Below are 19,018 nucleotides of genomic sequence, written 5' to 3'. Positions count from 1 at the left end.
GTAATGGTATAAAGAGACACACCCCTGTTTCCCAGACACTAATGCTTCAGTGTCATGCATTCTGCCTCCAAGAGGCAAATAATATTAATTGCATCTCACTTTATTGTCTCAGAGGGTATGGAGGAAGGGAGTTGACTTTGAATAAGTCACTTATATAAAAAAAGTGTCCATAAGAGTTTGCCTAAATACCACAGCTTATATCTACATAGCCTCTTCTAACATTGTCTAGCATACTAAGAGGGCTGTTCTGCTGGGTCACTGCAGCATGATTACGCTGCGATTAAGGTCTTCAGCCAGGTTTACAACCTGGGCTCTGAAGCTTAACTTAAGGTTGCCACACATTGGAGCCATGCAACTGGGGCTGGAAACCGTTTCTGAAACTGGCCCAAGCGAAAGTGAGAAATTTCTAGGACTGAATGTCCTCAGCTAGATCATTTGTTGTTACCTAGTACTTCTCTTCCCCTCTGGCTCTCTTCATAAATCCCAAGAAACTCCTCTTGGCAGCTCGGTGGTGATGGTATTGACAGATGCTTTACTATAATCTTTGCCATCCCCTTCAGAGACAGTCAGAGTATCCAAGAGAACTCTGTGCTTCCCACGTATCCTGATGAGGAAGGAGCAGAGATAAACCCCTGGGGCTCTTCTAACTCCACTTCTGACGCACATTCGGTGGATAAATGTGCACTTCAGTGACAAAAGCATTAAGAAAAGACAGTCAGGTCTTTCTACAAAACCTGCCAGTTTTGCCCATGACTGAAGATAGTCTAGCAAGTCAATAAAGTTAGTGGTTAGGGCAATGGTTTTTCAATATTTGGTTGTTTTTGGTTTTTTTTTTAAACCTGTTCTGCTCTCCCTCCCAGTATTACTGGACTTGCTGGAAGTCTGGATATCCTGATATCACAGGCAAGAGCAGAGCTAGAAAGGCCAAAATGAATGGATCTGATTAAAAGCTTAACCCTACATAGGGCAGATAGATACAGATATATTTAAAGCCTCCTACCTCAAATGCTCACTCACTACTGAGGAAGAAATATAATTCTTTTTCTTAGTTGACCTTGTGACCAGCCCTTGACAAGATATATGAAATATTATGCTTTTGTTTATGCACTCTCTGGTTCTCCAGAAACACAGGAGAGCAGGCTTAGCCTGTAGCTGCATGTATGCACAGTGCAGTCAGGGTCAACACTCGTTAAATAAGGGACCAAATCAACAGGGAAATATCTGAAAGCATCTGAGTGGTTATAACAGAGCAGGAGGAGAGAAAACAAGATCACTAACGAGAGCTGTATGTCCCTTTAGTACCAAGCATGATAGGGTTGTTTGCCTCCCAAGGCAGCAATTTTTAAAGTCATACCCTCTGTAGAGCAGCCTAAATTCTGTTTAAGTGTGCTTTCTCCCACACTGATGTTTATGAGCTTTCTGCTCAGAGTGGATGCTGACACGACGTCGTGTCTCTGTGTACCTGCATGGGATGCTGAGAGCGCAGAGGGAGAGACCTGAGCCCTTCTGCTGGGTAGAAATCCTTCAAATCCAGAAGGGAGATGAGGAGTATTTGCCTCCTAAGGAAGGTGCTGCGGTGTGAACAGCACTTGTCAGAGGGCACACGCAGGGAAGCATGATTTGGCTTAACCCACCATGGAAGAGAGCTCGGCCAAGCCGAGTTGTGAGGAGGGTACCCTTCCTCAAGAAGAGCTGGCCTTAAAAAAAACCAAACCTCTTCCACCACAGTCTAGATTGAAAAGCAACAAGTTAATCACACAGCTTTGCACAAGGGAAAGGCAAGGGCTGCTGCATGTACTCCGCACTGCTGGAGGATCTGGGCCTCATGCTTGCATTGGAGGACAGCAAAGAACAGCAACGTGGGTGTGGGTACAGCACAGCAGGCTGAGCCACAAGAGTTTGTCTGTAGGTTCAGTTTTAAAATCGTTTTTGCATCCAGGGTGACTCCCACATTCAGGTCAGTACAACACCACACACTTGCCATGACTTTGAGCTCACCCAGCGATGAGCAGCTCCACTGAGACAAGCTCGCTCCAGTACGGGTCAGAGCCTCGAATGCCTTTCCAGCCCCTGCGCACCAGCCCTGGAGCTGCTGTCCTAATGATGTCCCCGCAGTCGCTGGCTGTGCTGCACTTTCCATAGGAGAGAAAGCATCTCCACCTCCTGTTGCCTATCACTTCAAGGGACCCGTTTTTCTCTCAGTAGTGTGGTGCGTTGGAGCACCAGCAAGTATGCCAGTAGGAAGAGGAGGAAAGCACACACTGCATGCCAACACCCTGGCAGCAGCACAAGTCTGCAAGCAGAGCTGGTAGCACATCCCCTCCTCAATAGGTCGCTTTTTAAAGCTGTGAGCAACAGCGTTCTCCAGTTTGTTGCCTGAGCTAGGGTCACCCAGTAACTCAGGGGTACTTCAGCCTTTTCATCAGTCTTCGTCCACCACTGACACGGTATCAGATGTGGAGAAACATTTAAAGGCTTAACAGGCAGGAGGAGGAACATTAGTAGGACATGGCCGTTTGCTGTGCTTTAAAAGCAGCAGGAAGCTGACCGAGTGCCTCACCCAAACAATAGCACTGGTTATGTTAAGTACATGTGTAAGAGATTAAGTAACTGTCTCTGCCCTGGGGAACTCAGTCCAAAAGATGGAAGATTATTAAAAAAAAAAACAAAAAAAAACAACAACAAAAAACCTCATTACAAGCGTGTAAGGGGAGAGAGAGAGAGCAGATTAAGCAACATACCCAAGTCCATGGGAAACCTGCAGCATCAGTGTTAACGGACCCCTGGCTTCTCCATGCGAGCCCACTGCTTCTAGCTACAAGACAGTCTTTCTTCCCTTAGCTGTGCTCACCAGCCTCCCCCGCTGCCTTTCTCTCCCTGTGTACGTACACATATGCTCTTCCCAGGAAAAAGTCTAGGGAGCTGCACTGAGATGTCAGGAGACTCAAACTGGGACAATACCCAGAGCTGCTCCTGACCTGAACCAGCCCCATCGCCTTCTGCAAACCGAGCGCTGCAACCTCTGGCACGCGACAGCTCCGCACGGTTCTGCAGCCACCCTGCGTGCACACCTGCCCTGTTAACTTTGTGGGCAGCTTCGCTGGCTGCTCCTGTGCTGAGGTCTCCAATGCACTGCCACTTCCCTGCAGCATGCTCTGTTCAGCATCTGAGGAGAGGCACAGCACGCTTGGAAACAGTTTAATACAAAACTCAGGAACAGTCAGCACGGTCAAGCACTTCCGCTATAGAACAGCAATCGTATGAAAGTCAGATAAAGGAGCCAATGGTCAGTATCTGCCTCAAAGAGCCCTCAGAGCTTTGAACATTTTGTATGAAACTGTATGCAAAAGCTGTATGCAATGCTACACCTCCACCTCTGGGAAAGATTTACAGCTACAGAGCTGAGCAATTCCCTGCATAAACTGCCTGACCTACAGCAAATCCATGAAAGCCATTACAGCCTTTAGAGAGCCAGCGGTCAGCAGCCAGTTGTGTCAGATCCAAGCATATTGAAGATGTCCAGCCAGCTCCCAGCTTATCTGTGGGGATGGTCTGGCTACCATACAAGTGATGACTTGTTTTCTTAACTGGTTTTAATTTAGGAGAAAGTTCTCCCTTAGTCAGCACCTGTACTAACATTTCTGTTAGGTCAGTGTGGGACTATGAGTGACGCCATGAGGGAGAAAGATCAGCAGCTGCGACACAAAGCAGGAGAGTCCAAGTGCTCATCTGACCTGAGAGTGAAGCATTATCCACGCCGTGCTCTTTTCTTTAATATATACTTTAATTTCCTGCTCATAAGTGCAACACATTTTATTCAGGATACAGGAGAAAGAAAAAAAAAAAAAAAAAAAAAAAGAAAGTACTCTTGTTAACAAAAGTCCTCCATTTTCTGCTGGCAGCAATAGAATAAAATATAGGATGGGCAGTAACATGAAAACTCTGTCCAGAATTAGCTCTTTCCTCTTTCTCAAGAAATACTCTATGACAATCACAACTATTCACTAAATGGAGAATTATATATTTGGCTATATGTGGCCCATGCAGGGCAGGAGGAGGGATAAAGCTTTGGAAGATAGATGCTTTGCATCAGCAGTTTCCCAGTGCAACTACTTTGAGCAAAAGTTCAAAGTGAAGCATTTCTCTAGAATGACAAATCAGTGTATTTAACATAGAAAAGAGACTTGAAGATATCTGGTGCTCTTTGAAGTCTCTCAAATCCCATCAGAGTGAACAAGCTGAAGAGGTGGACTTCTCCATTGGCCAATGAAACTATACAGCCAAATTCACCTTGATCTGAGGAGCCTCAGCAGGAAAGAAATTTCTGGGAAAGAAGAGAGAGCGCTAGTGCAGGGAAGCAGTATGACAATGCTGGGTTCACGTGGAACACCTCAAACAGGTTTGCTCCCCTCATTTCTCTGCATGGGAGAGTCCCCAGTTTAAGAACAGGGGCCTCTTCCTTTTGTAAGATACCCAACCACTTTCATGTAATCAGTCTTTATTCACTAGTATATGCTGCTCTTTCTCTAGCACTTTCTCCGGTGAAATTTATCCTGCAGACTTCTGAATGTGGTGCTAGTTATATCTGGATACACACACATGCACAAGTTCAGTTTACAGTGTTATCCCAAACTGTTCTACCCATTGCGTGGGGTTGGTAGGGGTTTTCACAAGCAGCTAATTTTACTGCAAAAAGTATCTGTCCAGAAATTATATTCAATTTGAGAGCCAGAAACATTAAATACAGGTCTTATACTTCTGAAACCCCCATTCTGATTTTCAGTAAGCTTTGTTTAGGGGGAAGGCATGAGGAAGAGGAGGAAGTGGAGACTCTCTGCAGGAAATCACCTGCAGATTTTTGTTTTTTCCTTTCTCTTACGTTGCTTTAAAAAGTCTACCAGACAAAAACCTCAATGCACTTGGAATATTTTATACAAAGGAGTAATACTCAAGACTCAACTCACTTAGACAAAGAAAACTCACCTTTCATTGGCAGTCTTATTGAGTTCAAGGAAACCATCACCCTTTACTTGACCCCCTGGTTTCTTTGGGCTGGCACAGCCAACAGCCCAGCCAGCAATGTCATCAAGAGTAAATGGTCCATTTTCCTTGCTGCAGACCAAGGGGGCACCAGAACCACCCTAGAAATCTAGAGAGAGAGGACTCACAGTTATCTCGTTTGGCTTCCGCACTGCTGTAGCTCAGAAGACAGCTGTCACAGATCAGATTTGCCCATGAAAAAGCCTCCTGCAGTGCAGGAACCGGGCACGCCGCCTCTGGTGCAACTCAACCCTAGTCTGGAATTAAGAGACTGATTTAAAGACTTGCTTATCAGCGTGGAATGAAGACTGAGCACAGGCTGCAGGTAAAATATGACTGAATAGTGCTCCTTAGTGTTACACATAATTTATTACTCTGCCATAAGATTGTGGTGTTGAGCAGAACTCGCTGTTTAGGTTGACAGTGCCTCAGTCAGAATAACTTTGCCTTTTATTTACTCAGCTGTTCTTACCTGCTTGCCTCATGGTTTCAGGGAGATTAGTTAGTTCTTGAACAGTGCTCCGAATACAAGAGTTTTATAAAAACAATAGAAGTCATCATAGTTTATCTTGACAAATAGTGCCACGAAAAAGAGTGCCAAGCAAGCTACAATGGGAAGTGTTTCACTGGGATAAGAGATGGCACTCGGGAAGTGCAAGGGAAGAAAATCCTCTCCTCCACAAGTGTAATGAAAATTAGAGTCCAGTACTAAGCTCTGTGGTCCCACTTCCAGGCAGCACTGCACATTGCCTGTATCTCCCATATGGATTGATTCAACCTATTGCTCTTATAAGTACTGTCCACTCCAGGGACAGCAACTTTTTGGAGCTTTTAACTGTCCCTTACTATATGCTATGCTGCCCTCTGTCCTCCTCGGTCTCTCCCCCTAAATGATCTACCAACATCCATACGCAGGCACCTTCAAGAGTGCTCACCTTTGATTTTACCCCACCTGGCAGGAGTCCTGGCCTCCCACAGAAATAAAGCCAGCACAAAGGATCCTGGCTGTAACCCCTCCAGGGTGGCTGAAGTAGTAATTTCTCTCACAGATTTCATTCTCGAGAACAAGCACTTGTGCTTGCTGCAACTGCCCAGCTCGGCTTCCATCTGCTTGGGAAATAAATTCGAGGTTAAGTCTGGGCAGCAGAATAAAATATGAGATGGAAATATAAGTTCTACTCATAACAGGCAAACATGTAAAATCAGAAGAGCCACCTTCTTCAATGATCCCCCATCCAGACACAGTGCAGAGGGAAGAGAAGGATATCTCTGTGCTGTTGGGCAGACACACCGGCCCCGCAGCAGCGTTACACTCCAGAGCGACCCCCAGCTGCATTAGGGTAATGTTGGAGTCATAGCTCACCATGCCCAAGTGGGGATGCACTGCAATGTTTTTCACCTGTCTCATCTGTGACCAGGGCAGAGAAGGAACAAGCTGCCCTCTAAGTGCATCCTGAAAGCATACTTGTAAAGGAGGAGGGAAAAGAATCCCACAAGCAATGACCAAAGCACAAAATAGGTCATGAAAAGAAACAAACAAGGTGCGAGGACTTTGAAGACAAATCCCCCACTTCTCCGTTTTTCAGTTGAGAAGGTTGCTGGGACAGATCATGTAGACCTCCTGAGCCTAAAGTGAGAGCTGACTGCTTCATCGTGCAAACACAAGCCACTAAGGTTTTGCAGAAGATTACTGTGAGTCACTTGTGCTTCTTTTCTGTGTGTATTTCTTCCTGCTCCCCGTTAGGAAGAAAGAGTCATCAAGCTTTTTATAGAGAGATATATTGCTCAGCACCAAGACAGTAAGATGCTGAGGACACTCAGTCATCTCTGTTAAAGTTTGAAGACTCTTTACTGCTAGTAATAAGAACCGGATATAAAACATACTTCTATAAACTGCAAGTTAGCCGAATGAGACCAGAGCAACTGTCACCTGTTCTGTTGACTCTCTCAGGACTCTATCATGGTCTGCTACTGTCACAGTCCAGTGCAAGGGTTTATTGGATCTGTATGATGAAAGCAAACATATTGGAGCTACTTACAGTCAGCCATACAGCTTTCCTATTCAGCAGTCATACATCCTTTCTGGTTCTTCTCTAATTAGCCGCTTATTCCCAGGACTGCTGAGCAAGCGCTTCTCACCACGACGAATGTGTTGCATCAGTTCTGGCTTTGCTACAGCTCCGATAGCAGACAGTCCAATTAACTTTAATGGATCCTGTACAACTGTTGCCATCTCTAAAATCAGTGATCATGGAGGAAGGGCAGAAGGAAAGTTTCGTAGAGGACATGAAGGTGTGAATATAATTTATAGCTCTCCAGCTGTTTGCACCTCAGACTGGAGGAGCAAGGGGAGTGCACAGCATGTGGAGAGGAGCAGAGGTGTCCCGGGGATGTGGTCACACTCACAGCTGCACACAGTGGGTGGCTGTCAGCAGCTACGTAGGGCTGATGACAGCCGCATCGCACTGGTAGTCTCCAAGGAGCTTCAGGGCAGTGTGCCATGGCCAACAGTGAGAACAGGCCTCCTCAGGCCCCACTAACACACTTGAACAGCCACTGGGGAGTAACTGGGGGAAGGTCACAGGTGTCTGCAAGACAGAACTTCAGAGAGAAAAGGCAGCTCTGGCACTGAAAGTGGGTCTCTCCCATCCTCTACCCTCTTTTTCTGATCCCGGAAGGAAGTGCGTGCAACCAGAATGGAGAGGATGTACCACACACGGAGAATGAGAGATGGGGCACCTGCCTATCACTTTTCATCCATGTAAGAAGTGCACAAAAGGAGACCTGAGGTCAGAAATCATCTGCCTCACTGCATAATCCTCTTAGAAGAAAGCTCCTCATATCAGATCAACTGAGCAGAATTTAATTTCTTTACCTAAGGGGACATCCTTCGGAGGCAACATCGGCGCAGTAGTTAATTCTGAATCTTCTCTTCCTGCCTCCTCTGCAAGAGAGGAAATAAGAGTTAGCTCTGACTTGGGTCAATAGCTCTGGCTTGTCCCCTCAAAAACATTCCCCTCTCTGGAAGGGAAAAGTTATTCATCCCCTCAAGCAGCAGCTGGCACACATTCATGAAAGCAGAAAGCAACAATAGCAGACTAGCCCCCAGGATTGAGACTCTCCTCTATAATGAGATTTTCAAGGGGAATATCAAACTGACAGAATTAACAAGGCTGCTTGTTTCAGGTAACAGAAGTTAGTAATCTCGTTTCTCAGTGAGAAAAAAAAAAAACAAACCAAACTTGATTCATCTTCTTAGTCAGGGAAAGGAGCTTTGTCACAAGTAGCTATTCTGTTTTAAAGTTACCTTGACAGAATGCAGCAGGATTAGCCTAAAAAAAATAAGCTTGGGTGTCTAAGAATAGCTACAGATGATGCAGACATTGTTAGACACAGCAAGCATCTCTCTACTAACCTGAACGAACAAAAGTCAGCCAGGCTCTGAACCCTGTTCACCCCATCACTTTCAAAATGAACCAGCATGGTATTCCCTGGTCTCAGTACTGGTTTGGAAGTTGAGAATCTGGAGATTAGCTGTAAGAATGAACAAGAAGCTGTATTTCTAAGATGAGAAATGTTATCTCATAAGCACTTATGGCTTTAGCTAATCTAGATTTCTAAAAAAAACCCAAAGCCCTAGAGTCTTGGTGACTTTCTGATTAAAATGAGAACTTTGCAGAAGAGGTGCCTGCAAAGCAATGATAATCAGTGACATCAGTAAGCAATAGCAGCCAAAATTAATCTACTACAGTTATGCTAAAGGTACACAAAAGTAATCCTAATTTTCTCATAGTGGAATTAAAAGTAATATTCAACAATGTGAATGCCTTTCATTGCACAAAAAAAAAAAAACAAACCCACACTTGTATTTGCCACCACTGAGGGGTGCAAGCCTCTCTTGAGTGGTTTACATATACAGATTGAGGACCTAGAGAGCAGCTGCTGGACCTTTCTTTTCTATTGAGAGCACTCAGTTTGCATAGCATCTGGAAGTCGCATAATTGCAGCTGGATAGGAAGCTTGCACTTTATTGCAGAGAAGTTCTCCTGTAAGAATCTGAATGTCCGATGGCAAAGCTGTACTGGAAAGCATTGAGTGAAACATTCCAGGATACTGAAAGCTCTCCCCTGAAAGATTCCAGATCCAAATTTGTCAGCCTTCTTCACCCCACTTAAATACGCCTTTTCAATGGAAACCAGATTTCTTTTCAAGGGAACTGTGGCATTAATACTTACTTATTCAGCATTTGGTAAACACATGTGACTAAATTACCACCACAAAATAGATGGGGAAAAAATAGAAGCAGTTTGCCAAAGATCACTTGTCAGTGGTGAACCCAGGACAGTTCAAGTATCTTACCCAGCTTATTCGGTGTAAAGAAAAGAGCACCAGCCCCTCATCACTCTACTTGGTCTTTCAGTTGACATACAAGGCTGTAAAGAGGTAGCCAGAATTCAATTCAAATATCTTCACTTCTGAGTACCAGATTGCTTTTCACTTTAAGAACAGATATCAAGCTCTGCTAAAGTGAGTGCGGTGCCTGGAAGCTGTGTTTTTTTTAAAAAAGATGGGGTGTTACAACATTGTTACATTTCATCCAGGTAGGAGGAATTGCTGGAAATACAGATGTTGAAGACATAGGAAAGTTAAGAGCATTTATTGCACTAAAGATTTTCATATGGATAAAACTGAAACAGATCTAAAGTGAGGAATTAAAAAATATTTCCTTCTGAAAGTGTGGGAAAGCAATGCCTCAGGTTAGCAATTTTTCATTAATGAAATTCCAACAGAATTAGTTTAATTCATAAAGAATTCATGTACATTTCAGTAGAATTAGACACCCATCTCTTTCACTCTGCCTTACTTTGAACATTTGTCTACTCTAGCAACACTTGGATCAAAGTTGCTCTTGCTTTCTCCTTTGACAGAGAGATGCAAAGTGGAGGCCTGATCCAGCAGCACACACTTGTGTGCTCTGCTGATTCTGCAGCAGAACATGAGCCACAGTCCTACATCCAGCCCTGCAACACCAGCTGGCTCTCCACGAGAAAGCACAGCCTTGGACCGGGAAGAGAGATGGACAAACCTTAAGGCTGCTGCAAAAGCCCTAATATTGCCCTTTCAGGAGTACCGAGTACCACATCACCAGAGAGGGAGTATTTTGGTGATAAATACATCTGTTTCCACCGGGATTTCTAATTTAAGACTGAAACAATTAGTGCTCACCCAACTGATTTTCTTCTTCTTCATCACCGTAAACAGTAGCTGCATCATAAACGCAGCCTGGGCCAAGTTCCACATCAAAGTCTTCAAACTCCAGCTGCAAAGAGGACAAGCAAGAGGAAATCATCAAGACTGAAACGTTTACTCTTCTAAACCATGGGCTGGAGAGACACTAGATTTCAGAGGACTTTGAGCATGGCATCTCTTGGTAAGTGTGTCACATTCTGCATCAAAACAGTCTGTTGGCAACCTTGGCCTGACTGCTCCCTCCTGCGCAGGGCTACAGACAGGTCTGCAGAGGATGAGGCTGGCCCAAGCTTTGCCTTAGGGGATTTTAAATGTCGTCTTTACTGCCACACTCAATGCTTTGTGCTTCTGAAGGGTCCCATATGGAGTGCTCTTCCAAGAGCTTTTCCTTCAAGCATGGAGTGGGTGATTGTTCCTTGGTTTGTTTTAGTTTTAGTCCAGACTGCAAGCTCTTACACCAACAGAGCAGCAGCAACCCAAGCAATAGATCTGCATACCCTCGAGCATCCCTGGGTTTAACACTGTTTTCCCACCCCTCAGCCAAGGCAGCAGGGGAGGAGAGATGCTGCTGCTTTGAACAATGTAAGATGGCAATGTGACTCATCGCAGGCTGGCCAGAGCTTGGTGGGATGCTTACTGCGTGCAAGCAGCAACAGACGATGTAAATAAGCAGAGATGCTGGTGCTATAAGTGGGAACTATTGTAACACAACCCATGCACAATGAAAAACAACCTTGGTATGGGGCTAAGCTTGAGAGTTTTGACACTGCCTTGGGGAAAAGGCTGACTATATGTTTTGCAACATGATCTCTACCTTCCCTTTACCCCTAAATGTCTGTGCTAGACTTCAAGATAAAGCTGTCTTAAGATGAGATCGGTGCCTACAGCCTTCAAGCACTTGAAACAGTCAAGGCCCCTCCATACATGACTTCAGAGGTGCTATCTAATTGACAAAATATGTCCTGCAAAGAATCAGTGACCTGGAAACCTTAGGATTTACAGTCTTGCGTGTCACAGATGTTTGTGGCAGGGTTTTATTGAATCACTCCCCTGAACAATTCTTAGTGCAGAGATTTAAGTGCAGTTTCTCCTTTTATTACCTTTACGACATACTCTGCTGGAGCCTCAACGAGCCGGTGGCACTTTGTGATCCTGGGACACAAGCCAGGGTAATTAGCAGCATCAGTCTTCCCCTTTTCCACTAACATTGCGACAATCTCTCAGCCCCAACTTGCAATATGCTGATGAGAAAGGAAACAATTTAACAGATGGGATTTTACAGTACTTTTAATAAACCCAAATCAACAACTTCGTTTTTAAGGAACCCAGGCACACTAAGCATAGTTGTTATTTTAAGGGGGTCGGGAAGGAAGAGAAAGGAGTTTCTACAGCATAGGCGAGGTCACCTGCTTCAGCGTTCTTCTGGATGGCCATGAAGGTGAGCTCAAAGCTGCAGCCATTGTTGTGCCCACCAGAAACAAATGTAATGGTGGTCTGGTCCAACCGTACCAGCAGAAGGGCTGGGAACACCTTCCCATGGGATTTACCAGAGGGAGACAAGAAGCTGGTGGTAAGGGTGGGCTGAACATACTTTTATTCAGGCAAATCTCACAATGGTTTGTTAGGCTACATCCCATAGGGAAGGTCTCTTACATTGAGTGGAGAAACTATTTGGCTTTCATTACCTATAAAATATTTAATGGTGGTAGAGAAAAATTAAGGAGATGGGACTTCATCCAAAACAACCATAGGAACAATCAAATATTCCTAGAGGATTACTTGCATGGACTAAGGATTAACATTATTATCAACACATCGCCATCAATACTAAGTAGTACTGATGTAGAGAGTAGAGAGGCAGCCAGTATTTGCAGGAAATATTTATTTTCTCTTGGTTCAGTATTAAGTGCACCTTACAAAGGGACAACAGGCCATATTTCTTTCAGTCTTATCTGCACAGTTACCCAGTAAGCTGCATGCTTGTTGCATCATATAACCAGTTTTGAACCAAGGAAGAGCTGGCCTCTGAGCTGTGTCTCCAACCCACATGACGCTGGCTTTGCTAACACATCAGATACTCGTCTGGACATGCACCAGCTAAGCAAGGCTAAGCAGTCGGTTTATTCTGGTACCCAGGGTTTGTAAGAGTAAAATAGGTATATTGTAGACAGGGCAGAGGGGCACAGAATTATGTACAGCTGAAAGAGGTTTTTGAGACACCCACCACACTGCACTAGATGCCAGCACAAACACGAACACATCCCTCAGTCCCACCTGCTCTGCTCCATTTGGGTGTTGTCTCTACCTCTTTACATTCATAGTGCAAAATACAAAGGCTACTCAAGAGCCAGCTAGATTTGCTGCTCTTCATGACAAGAAATTACACTCAGCAACCCTCACTCCAAGGCACCCTGACTTACTGATCAACTCTCTTCCTTTCACATAGAGGGACACATAGTCACGGTCACATCCAACTTGGTACTCTACGTCTGATTTGGTGAAGTGTATCAAGATGTTTTTCTCTTCCATCACTGTTACATCCCAGGTGCAAGGCTAGGAGCAAGCAATAGTAAATTCGTGTGTCTGCATGGCTGAGCTCAGCCCTTGTCAGTCCCACCATGGGCTCAGTCTCCAGTGACTGCTTTCCTGCAAGCATGCACCAGAAGCTGACAACTGAATGTCACCAGCTCCACCTGGTAAATTTTATCACCTTCCCCCTTGGCATAAGCCATCTGGGGAAGAGTCAATGATAGCAGAGGACTGCTGTGAATTTGCTCAGTACTAGGCGGGGACTGATGCTTCCTTACAGCAGCGATAGCTTTGTGCTGTGCGACTGACACACCGCCAGCCCAGTCCATCTCATTCCCCTGCCTCTTGCAGGGGCTGAAAGCTTCTTTGTGCAAGCTGACATCGATATGGCCGGACCAAAAGATAAAGGGTACAACAGATCCCTAGAGAGCCACAGCCGTTTTGTGAGCATGTCTCCTACAGAATCTGTAGTACAAATAGGCTTTGTGTCTTCCTTCCTTCCCCCGCAGCGTTATCCTGCCCAGCGAGCGTAGCTGGGGATTTGCTTTGCAGGGAACACACAGCCCTTGTCATTCAGACACGGCTGAGACCAGTGTAGGGCTTGAGCCCTGGAAACCACTTTGGTCGGTGCCTCGAGAAAAACCCAGCATTTGGCTACTACAGCAGTTACCTGTTGTCAGGGTAGTTATCCTCCAAAGCCTGGAGATACTGAATTTGGCTGCTTTCTCCAAAGAGCAGGATGCCCTGGGAACTGCATTCCGTTAGCGCAGGGAGAGGGCTTGGCAGAGCAGCTAGGGAGATAGAGAGAGCTGTGTGGGGTATTTCAGTACAGGCACTGTCGGTCAAGGCATGGGCTACAGCACTGCAGTTGTTTGAAACACAAAGTGCTTGACATACAGCTGAGAGAAGCCTCAGATAATTTTCACAAAGTCCTACTTAAAAATCCCCAAACTTTCAGGAGCTGTCCCACCAACACAGTGGCTCGCATTAATTCAGCTTGTCAAGAGCCGACGCGGCTACTCCAAGCTCAGTTTTAACAAAGCACCACTTTTATGTTGGCCTTCTCTTCATCTTCTGTGGGCATTTGGTCAGCGTGAATCCCACAAGTTCTGCTTTGCAAAGGGTAATGCACCCACTTTGTAGCCACATGGCTTCTGCTCCTTGCAGTTACCATTCCCAATTAAGAGGCACCTTCTCAGCTGCAGGCAGTTCCCCTTTGAAAGCATAATCATTAAGGATCCCTAGCAAAGCCATACTTAATAGGCTGGGTATTAGTTAACACCAACACCTAAACTTTGATGGCTATAACAGAAATAACATCATCTCTTTAATAATGTCTATTAGCCCTGTAATCATCTGTAGAGAAAAATACAAGCGGCCAGTGGGGAGTCGCTAGACCTGTGCCTAGCTACAAAAGGCACTGTTTTTTGACAAGCCACTAAAACTGCAGCACTTGATACAGTGCCCCTCTTCCCATATGCATTCAGAGTTGTATTTGATGAGGAAATTTGATGATGTATTTGATGATCCTGCCCACTGTTTCAGGAGCACAACAGCAATTTAGATCTTGAGCTGGCAAGTGCTGAAAGCAAGCTTTTATTAGAGCAGGGCTGATATGCGGTGCTCAAGGGACACCTCGCCGAGCTGGAAGGGCTGCATTCAGCCTGAAAGAGGGCAGCTTGAGTAGCCTTCTGCTTTTCCTTTAGAGGATGCGAGGGTCAGACCTGCTATTACAACAGGGTTTCTGAAGGGAGAATTATCTGTTTGAAGCTTTGGTTTTGCCATCGCAAATGAAAAGGTGATATAACTTGCTGCTGATGCAGCAGCTGGAAATTGAACAGAATTGCTGTGGGTGCAGGGGAGGGAGGCAGCAATAGCAGGGCAATTTGGGTCTCTACAGCGCTAAGCAGACAGGAGAGGAAAAAAACCTCCCAGTACTGATACCTACCTTGTGCCATGTGCTGGGCAGTGAAGTCCATGAACGCAGCCACCCTGGAGAAGATGCCCCAGGTCATGGTGCTTCCCTTGAGGGTGTCCCATCCTCTGGCACAACCGATCCCCTAGGACACCACAGCAGCCAGAGACCGGGTCCCTCCAGTCCTCAGACATGCAAAGGGGCCTCCTCCAGCATTCCCCTGTCCACAGCCTGTCAGGGAGGAAAGGTGCCATTTGTTCCTGTGCCAGCAGCACTGACCTTTGATGGTGTTGCGTGACAGACCAGCTTTACCGCAGAAGCCAACACAACCTTGCTTGCTTCTCCCCAGTCACGGGGTCTGGCACTCTCCCTGTTCATTCAGCTGGGCTTGTTTAATCGAAGCTCTGTTGTTTCACTCCCCTGATCTGACTTGCCATTTGGCACCCTGCCCTTCCCCGTAAACAAACACCTTTTTTTACCATGAAAAATATAGAAATGAAAGCCATTTCACTAACATCAGCTGCAGCACTGCTTTGAAAATGTTCACACAAGGTATGACAGAGGGTAGGGAGCTTCCCAAGCTATTGTTTGGTTAAAAAATACTCATGCAAGTACACACCAAGGGGACTAGTGACAACCTCGTCAGCAGCCTTCGCTAGGGCAAGGCAGGACTGGCCCCACTCGCACTGTCAGGACCAGCAGAGGAGAGTTTGGCACTGAACAAACTCCTCTATTGCAGCCCAATGCCCAGTGGGGCTGCCTGAGTGAAGGTACCAGAAGGCTTGAGTGTGAGTAAGGGGACACCGAGGGAGAGGTGGGAACTGCCTTCTTTCCAACCTCCTGGTCTCATTGCCCATGCAAGGCTCCCTTGCCCATTTCTTGAAGTCCCACCATGGAACGCCCTGGTTTCAGCAGAGGTGGTGGCCCCTGCTGTTAGCAATGCCCAGGGCAGGTCCAGGCAAGGGGGACATCGTGCTTTAGTCTCCTGCCCACATCCATACTCCCACCCACGAAAGACTCCTCCTGCCTTTGTTATCCTGAAACTCCTTGTAAAGACCTTGCTCAGCAAAGTGCTGACAGCACTGTCAGCACTGCTGCTTCCTTTTCTCCCCAGGAGAGGAGAAGGTTTGCAGGTGGACAGGACAAGCCTGCTGCCCAGCGGGAGCCAGGGCAGACAAGCTGTTTCCTTGCACACATCTCTCCTGCCATCGGGAAAGCCAGCGCACAACGTGGAGCCCCACACTGGTGGCAGGTTCGTGCCCCTCAGCTGCATGCTGCAGGTCTGGCTGTCAATGAGGGGCAGCTCCACTGCCCACAGGACAGGAGCCAGCACCCCAGCCTCTGCAGAAGGAACCAGGCCACATCATCCAGCATCTGCAAGGCAGCTCACTCCTCCAGCTGAATGATAGCAAACAGCCCCGTCTCCTGGGAGCCACATCCACCCCTTCCCCAACACCCCGGCACGAGCAGCTGGGGGGTCCCACACCATGTGCCTGTCTGGTTTTGAGGCAGTTTGGGATCACCAAGCACTGGCCCCCAGCTAGGCAGGTAATGCATTGATTTGCCCCCAGCCAGTGCAGAGAGAAGTGCCTCAGAACAGGGTCAGAGCAGGTCATTCCTCTGCTGGGTGGACAACAGACATTGCTTTCTTCTCCCAAGCACCCTACTACAGGACTGGAGACTTTCAGGGGCCAGGATGAAGCCCCCCAGCAAGCTGCTGGTGTCAGACACCAGTGCTGGCTGGGAGACAGCGTGCTCTGTCCTGGGAGGGCTACTGGGGAGTAGAGGACAGGCAAGTCTCCTGTCTCCTCTGCTATGGATGAGCCCCAAACCACTGGGGATGTAAAAATAAAAAGCGACATTCACAGACATTCCCATCACCTTTAGAATCCAGCAAAATTCAAACAAGTACAATTCCTTTGAGGGAACAGTTTTCTGATATCTAGAGGAGAGAGTATAAAAGAGCACACGCTTTTATGTAAAAGAGAACTATTCCCACTTTTGTAACACCTTGTAATGACAGCTCTGCTTGTGAGAAGCTCCGATACGCACACATGAATATGCACAGCAGCACTGCGAAGTGCAGCCTTCCCTAATGTGCTCCAAGGTCCCATGATGCAGGAAAATGCTGATCTGCACATCCCTACAGGGGCTGGTCCTCTGATAAGGAGACCTGATGAGCAAAGGTGTACTTGAATTCTCCATCTGGTAGGAGTCACCTTCTCTTCATTTCTATCTGAGAGAAAGTGGCTCCTTTCCCTTATCCCCTACCCTTCACTACTGCGACCGTGACCAGAAGACCCTTCCATTTGACTCACCCTCAGACACCTTGCCCCAGCCACTAGCCACACACAGTGTCCCAGCCTGGAGGTCTTCATCCTTACGGGGAAGGCGGATGGGCTGAACCTCATCCCCTGCAAAAGAAAGGGTGCACAGATGAGCACGTGAACTCTATGCTTCCAGGAACATGTCTGATTTACAGGTACAAACAGCATCCTTCAAATCACACTGTTCTGTTTCTCCCCTTCCTAAAATACTACAGTCTCATGTGGATACCTATAAAATGGGAATACAAACTGAAGTTAGTTGTATGTAATTTATTTCATACATGAGGCAAATTCAGAGAGAGAGATCAGGAAGATTGTTAGCTATCTTTGAATGTTAACTTAAGCAGAAGGGAATTTTGGAAGGAGACAAAAGAAGGTGAACAGCACAGCAGGGACCAGGAAGGAAGGAAAGTTGCCTCTGCATCAATCTCATACAGCATGGAAACTGGACAGTGCTTGGGAAACTCTTTACACCATTCTCCCCAAAGACCAGTGCTGATCAGATCAGAAGAGCTATGCAGGACATGAAAAACTCAGCTCAGTTCAATCCAGACTCTTACTGGTTGTTTTTTTTCTTGATTTTGGGAGAAAAATGGATCACAGTTCTCTATGTCTGCCCTGATGGGAGATTGGCAGTGCCCAGCCTTCAGAAGGACTAAGAGGAGACCCCTGTAGTTTCCTCAAAGTTTGTTCATAGAGCTCAGATGCTGCCAACCCCAGTTCATGCCTAGAGCATGTCTGAGCCCTGAAATGAACATTTCTTGGGTCTTATTTCTGGCATTATGGGCAAACCGTAAGGCAATCACCATCCAGGACAGTGATTTGAGACATGACAGTGACAGAAGGTTATTTTATGTCGGCTGATCTGCCATCTGACGGTCACAGGCGGTCACGGCCAGTTGGCTGTAACCCATCATATCTCCACATAACTCAGGGAATTGCCTTTGAAAAGTCTAGGAAGTTAGCGACTTGTGCCACTTCCCTAACTCCAACACCCTACAATTACCTCCAGAGGCTTTGCCTTTGCCTGCAGAAGTCCTTGGAGGGAGCAGGTTTTAATCCAGCCCCCTTCTCAGTGGGCAAGACCCACTGCTAGCTAATAGCCTAGGGAAAGGGCCAAAAGGAAGCTGATGGCTTTCCAGCAGCTAGCCGAGAGCGTTAGCACGATGGGGCCAAAGGAAACCGTGCTGGTATAGTCTGTACGAGGGGAACACAAAGGCACACAGGAATCTGGCGCACAAAGAAAATATGGGCATATCCAGAGCATAGACCCTGATCAACAGATAAACTTCTGGGACAATTAATCAAAGCCTAAGACAAGAATTAAACTGATTGTGTTGCTTTGATAAAAATTAAAGGCATAACTGAGGGGACATTTCTCAAGCATGGGAAGGGAAGGAAGAGGGGTAATTTTTCTGAACCACTGCATGAGATGAGGACTTTTCCCACATAAAGCACCCTCCCAAAGAGGCAGTTCATCTCCAACACTTGGGCTCCCACTTACCGTACTGGGCTGGGTGCTGTAGGTGCAACAGGCCCATGTCGCAGTCCATGTAGTGTAGCTGGTTGATGACATGGGGTGGATGATGACACGTGAGACTAGGATGCTCTACTGCCTGTCCACCCATGGCAGGTGACTCTCCCACACAGCCACCATCAGGCCCTTCAGGAGTTTCCTGATAGAAAAAAAAAAATACAAAACAGTGCCAGGGTGACGAGGGAAGGGGCTGCCACCGCAAAGCAAACCCTGACAGTGAACCTGCAACATGCTCTTGCCCTGGGAACTGGGTCTGGCCTTCAGTAACAGGACTTTCAGCCAGGCTGACTTCACATTGGCAGCAATGCAGAGGATTCCCTGAACTCTAGCTGGAGAAGCTGGACTTACTTTTAAATGGATAAATAGTCTTCTTGTTTTATTTGTTATGCGTCAAGCCACTGTTCATACCTGGGCAGCAGG

General features: G+C 46.5%; 1 protein-coding gene across 1 annotated transcript; it reads right to left on the bottom strand.

Annotated features, from left to right (window-relative positions):
• Nucleotides 1-431: 431 nt before the first annotated feature.
• OVCH1 (ovochymase 1) lies at nucleotides 432-18,689 on the bottom strand. Its single transcript, XM_086746835.1, is given in 18 exon segments — nucleotides 432-604; nucleotides 2,263-2,381; nucleotides 4,984-5,141; nucleotides 5,993-6,147; nucleotides 6,256-6,448; nucleotides 6,971-7,043; nucleotides 7,447-7,568; nucleotides 7,570-7,628; nucleotides 7,916-7,984; nucleotides 10,267-10,360; nucleotides 11,680-11,810; nucleotides 12,711-12,843; nucleotides 13,001-13,022; nucleotides 13,490-13,610; nucleotides 14,768-14,879; nucleotides 15,930-16,075; nucleotides 17,053-17,148; nucleotides 18,566-18,689. Coding segments are annotated over 18 exon segments (2,100 nt in total).
• Between the last annotated feature and the right edge of the window lie 329 nt (nucleotides 18,690-19,018).

This window comes from Chlamydotis macqueenii, chromosome 1, assembly GCF_036417535.1.
Source record: "Chlamydotis macqueenii isolate bChlMac1 chromosome 1, bChlMac1.mat, whole genome shotgun sequence".
Classification (NCBI taxonomy): Eukaryota; Metazoa; Chordata; class Aves; order Otidiformes; family Otididae; genus Chlamydotis; species Chlamydotis macqueenii.
The sequence above is the reverse complement of the archived record's forward strand: the minus strand, read 5'-3'. Positions and strand labels throughout refer to the sequence as shown.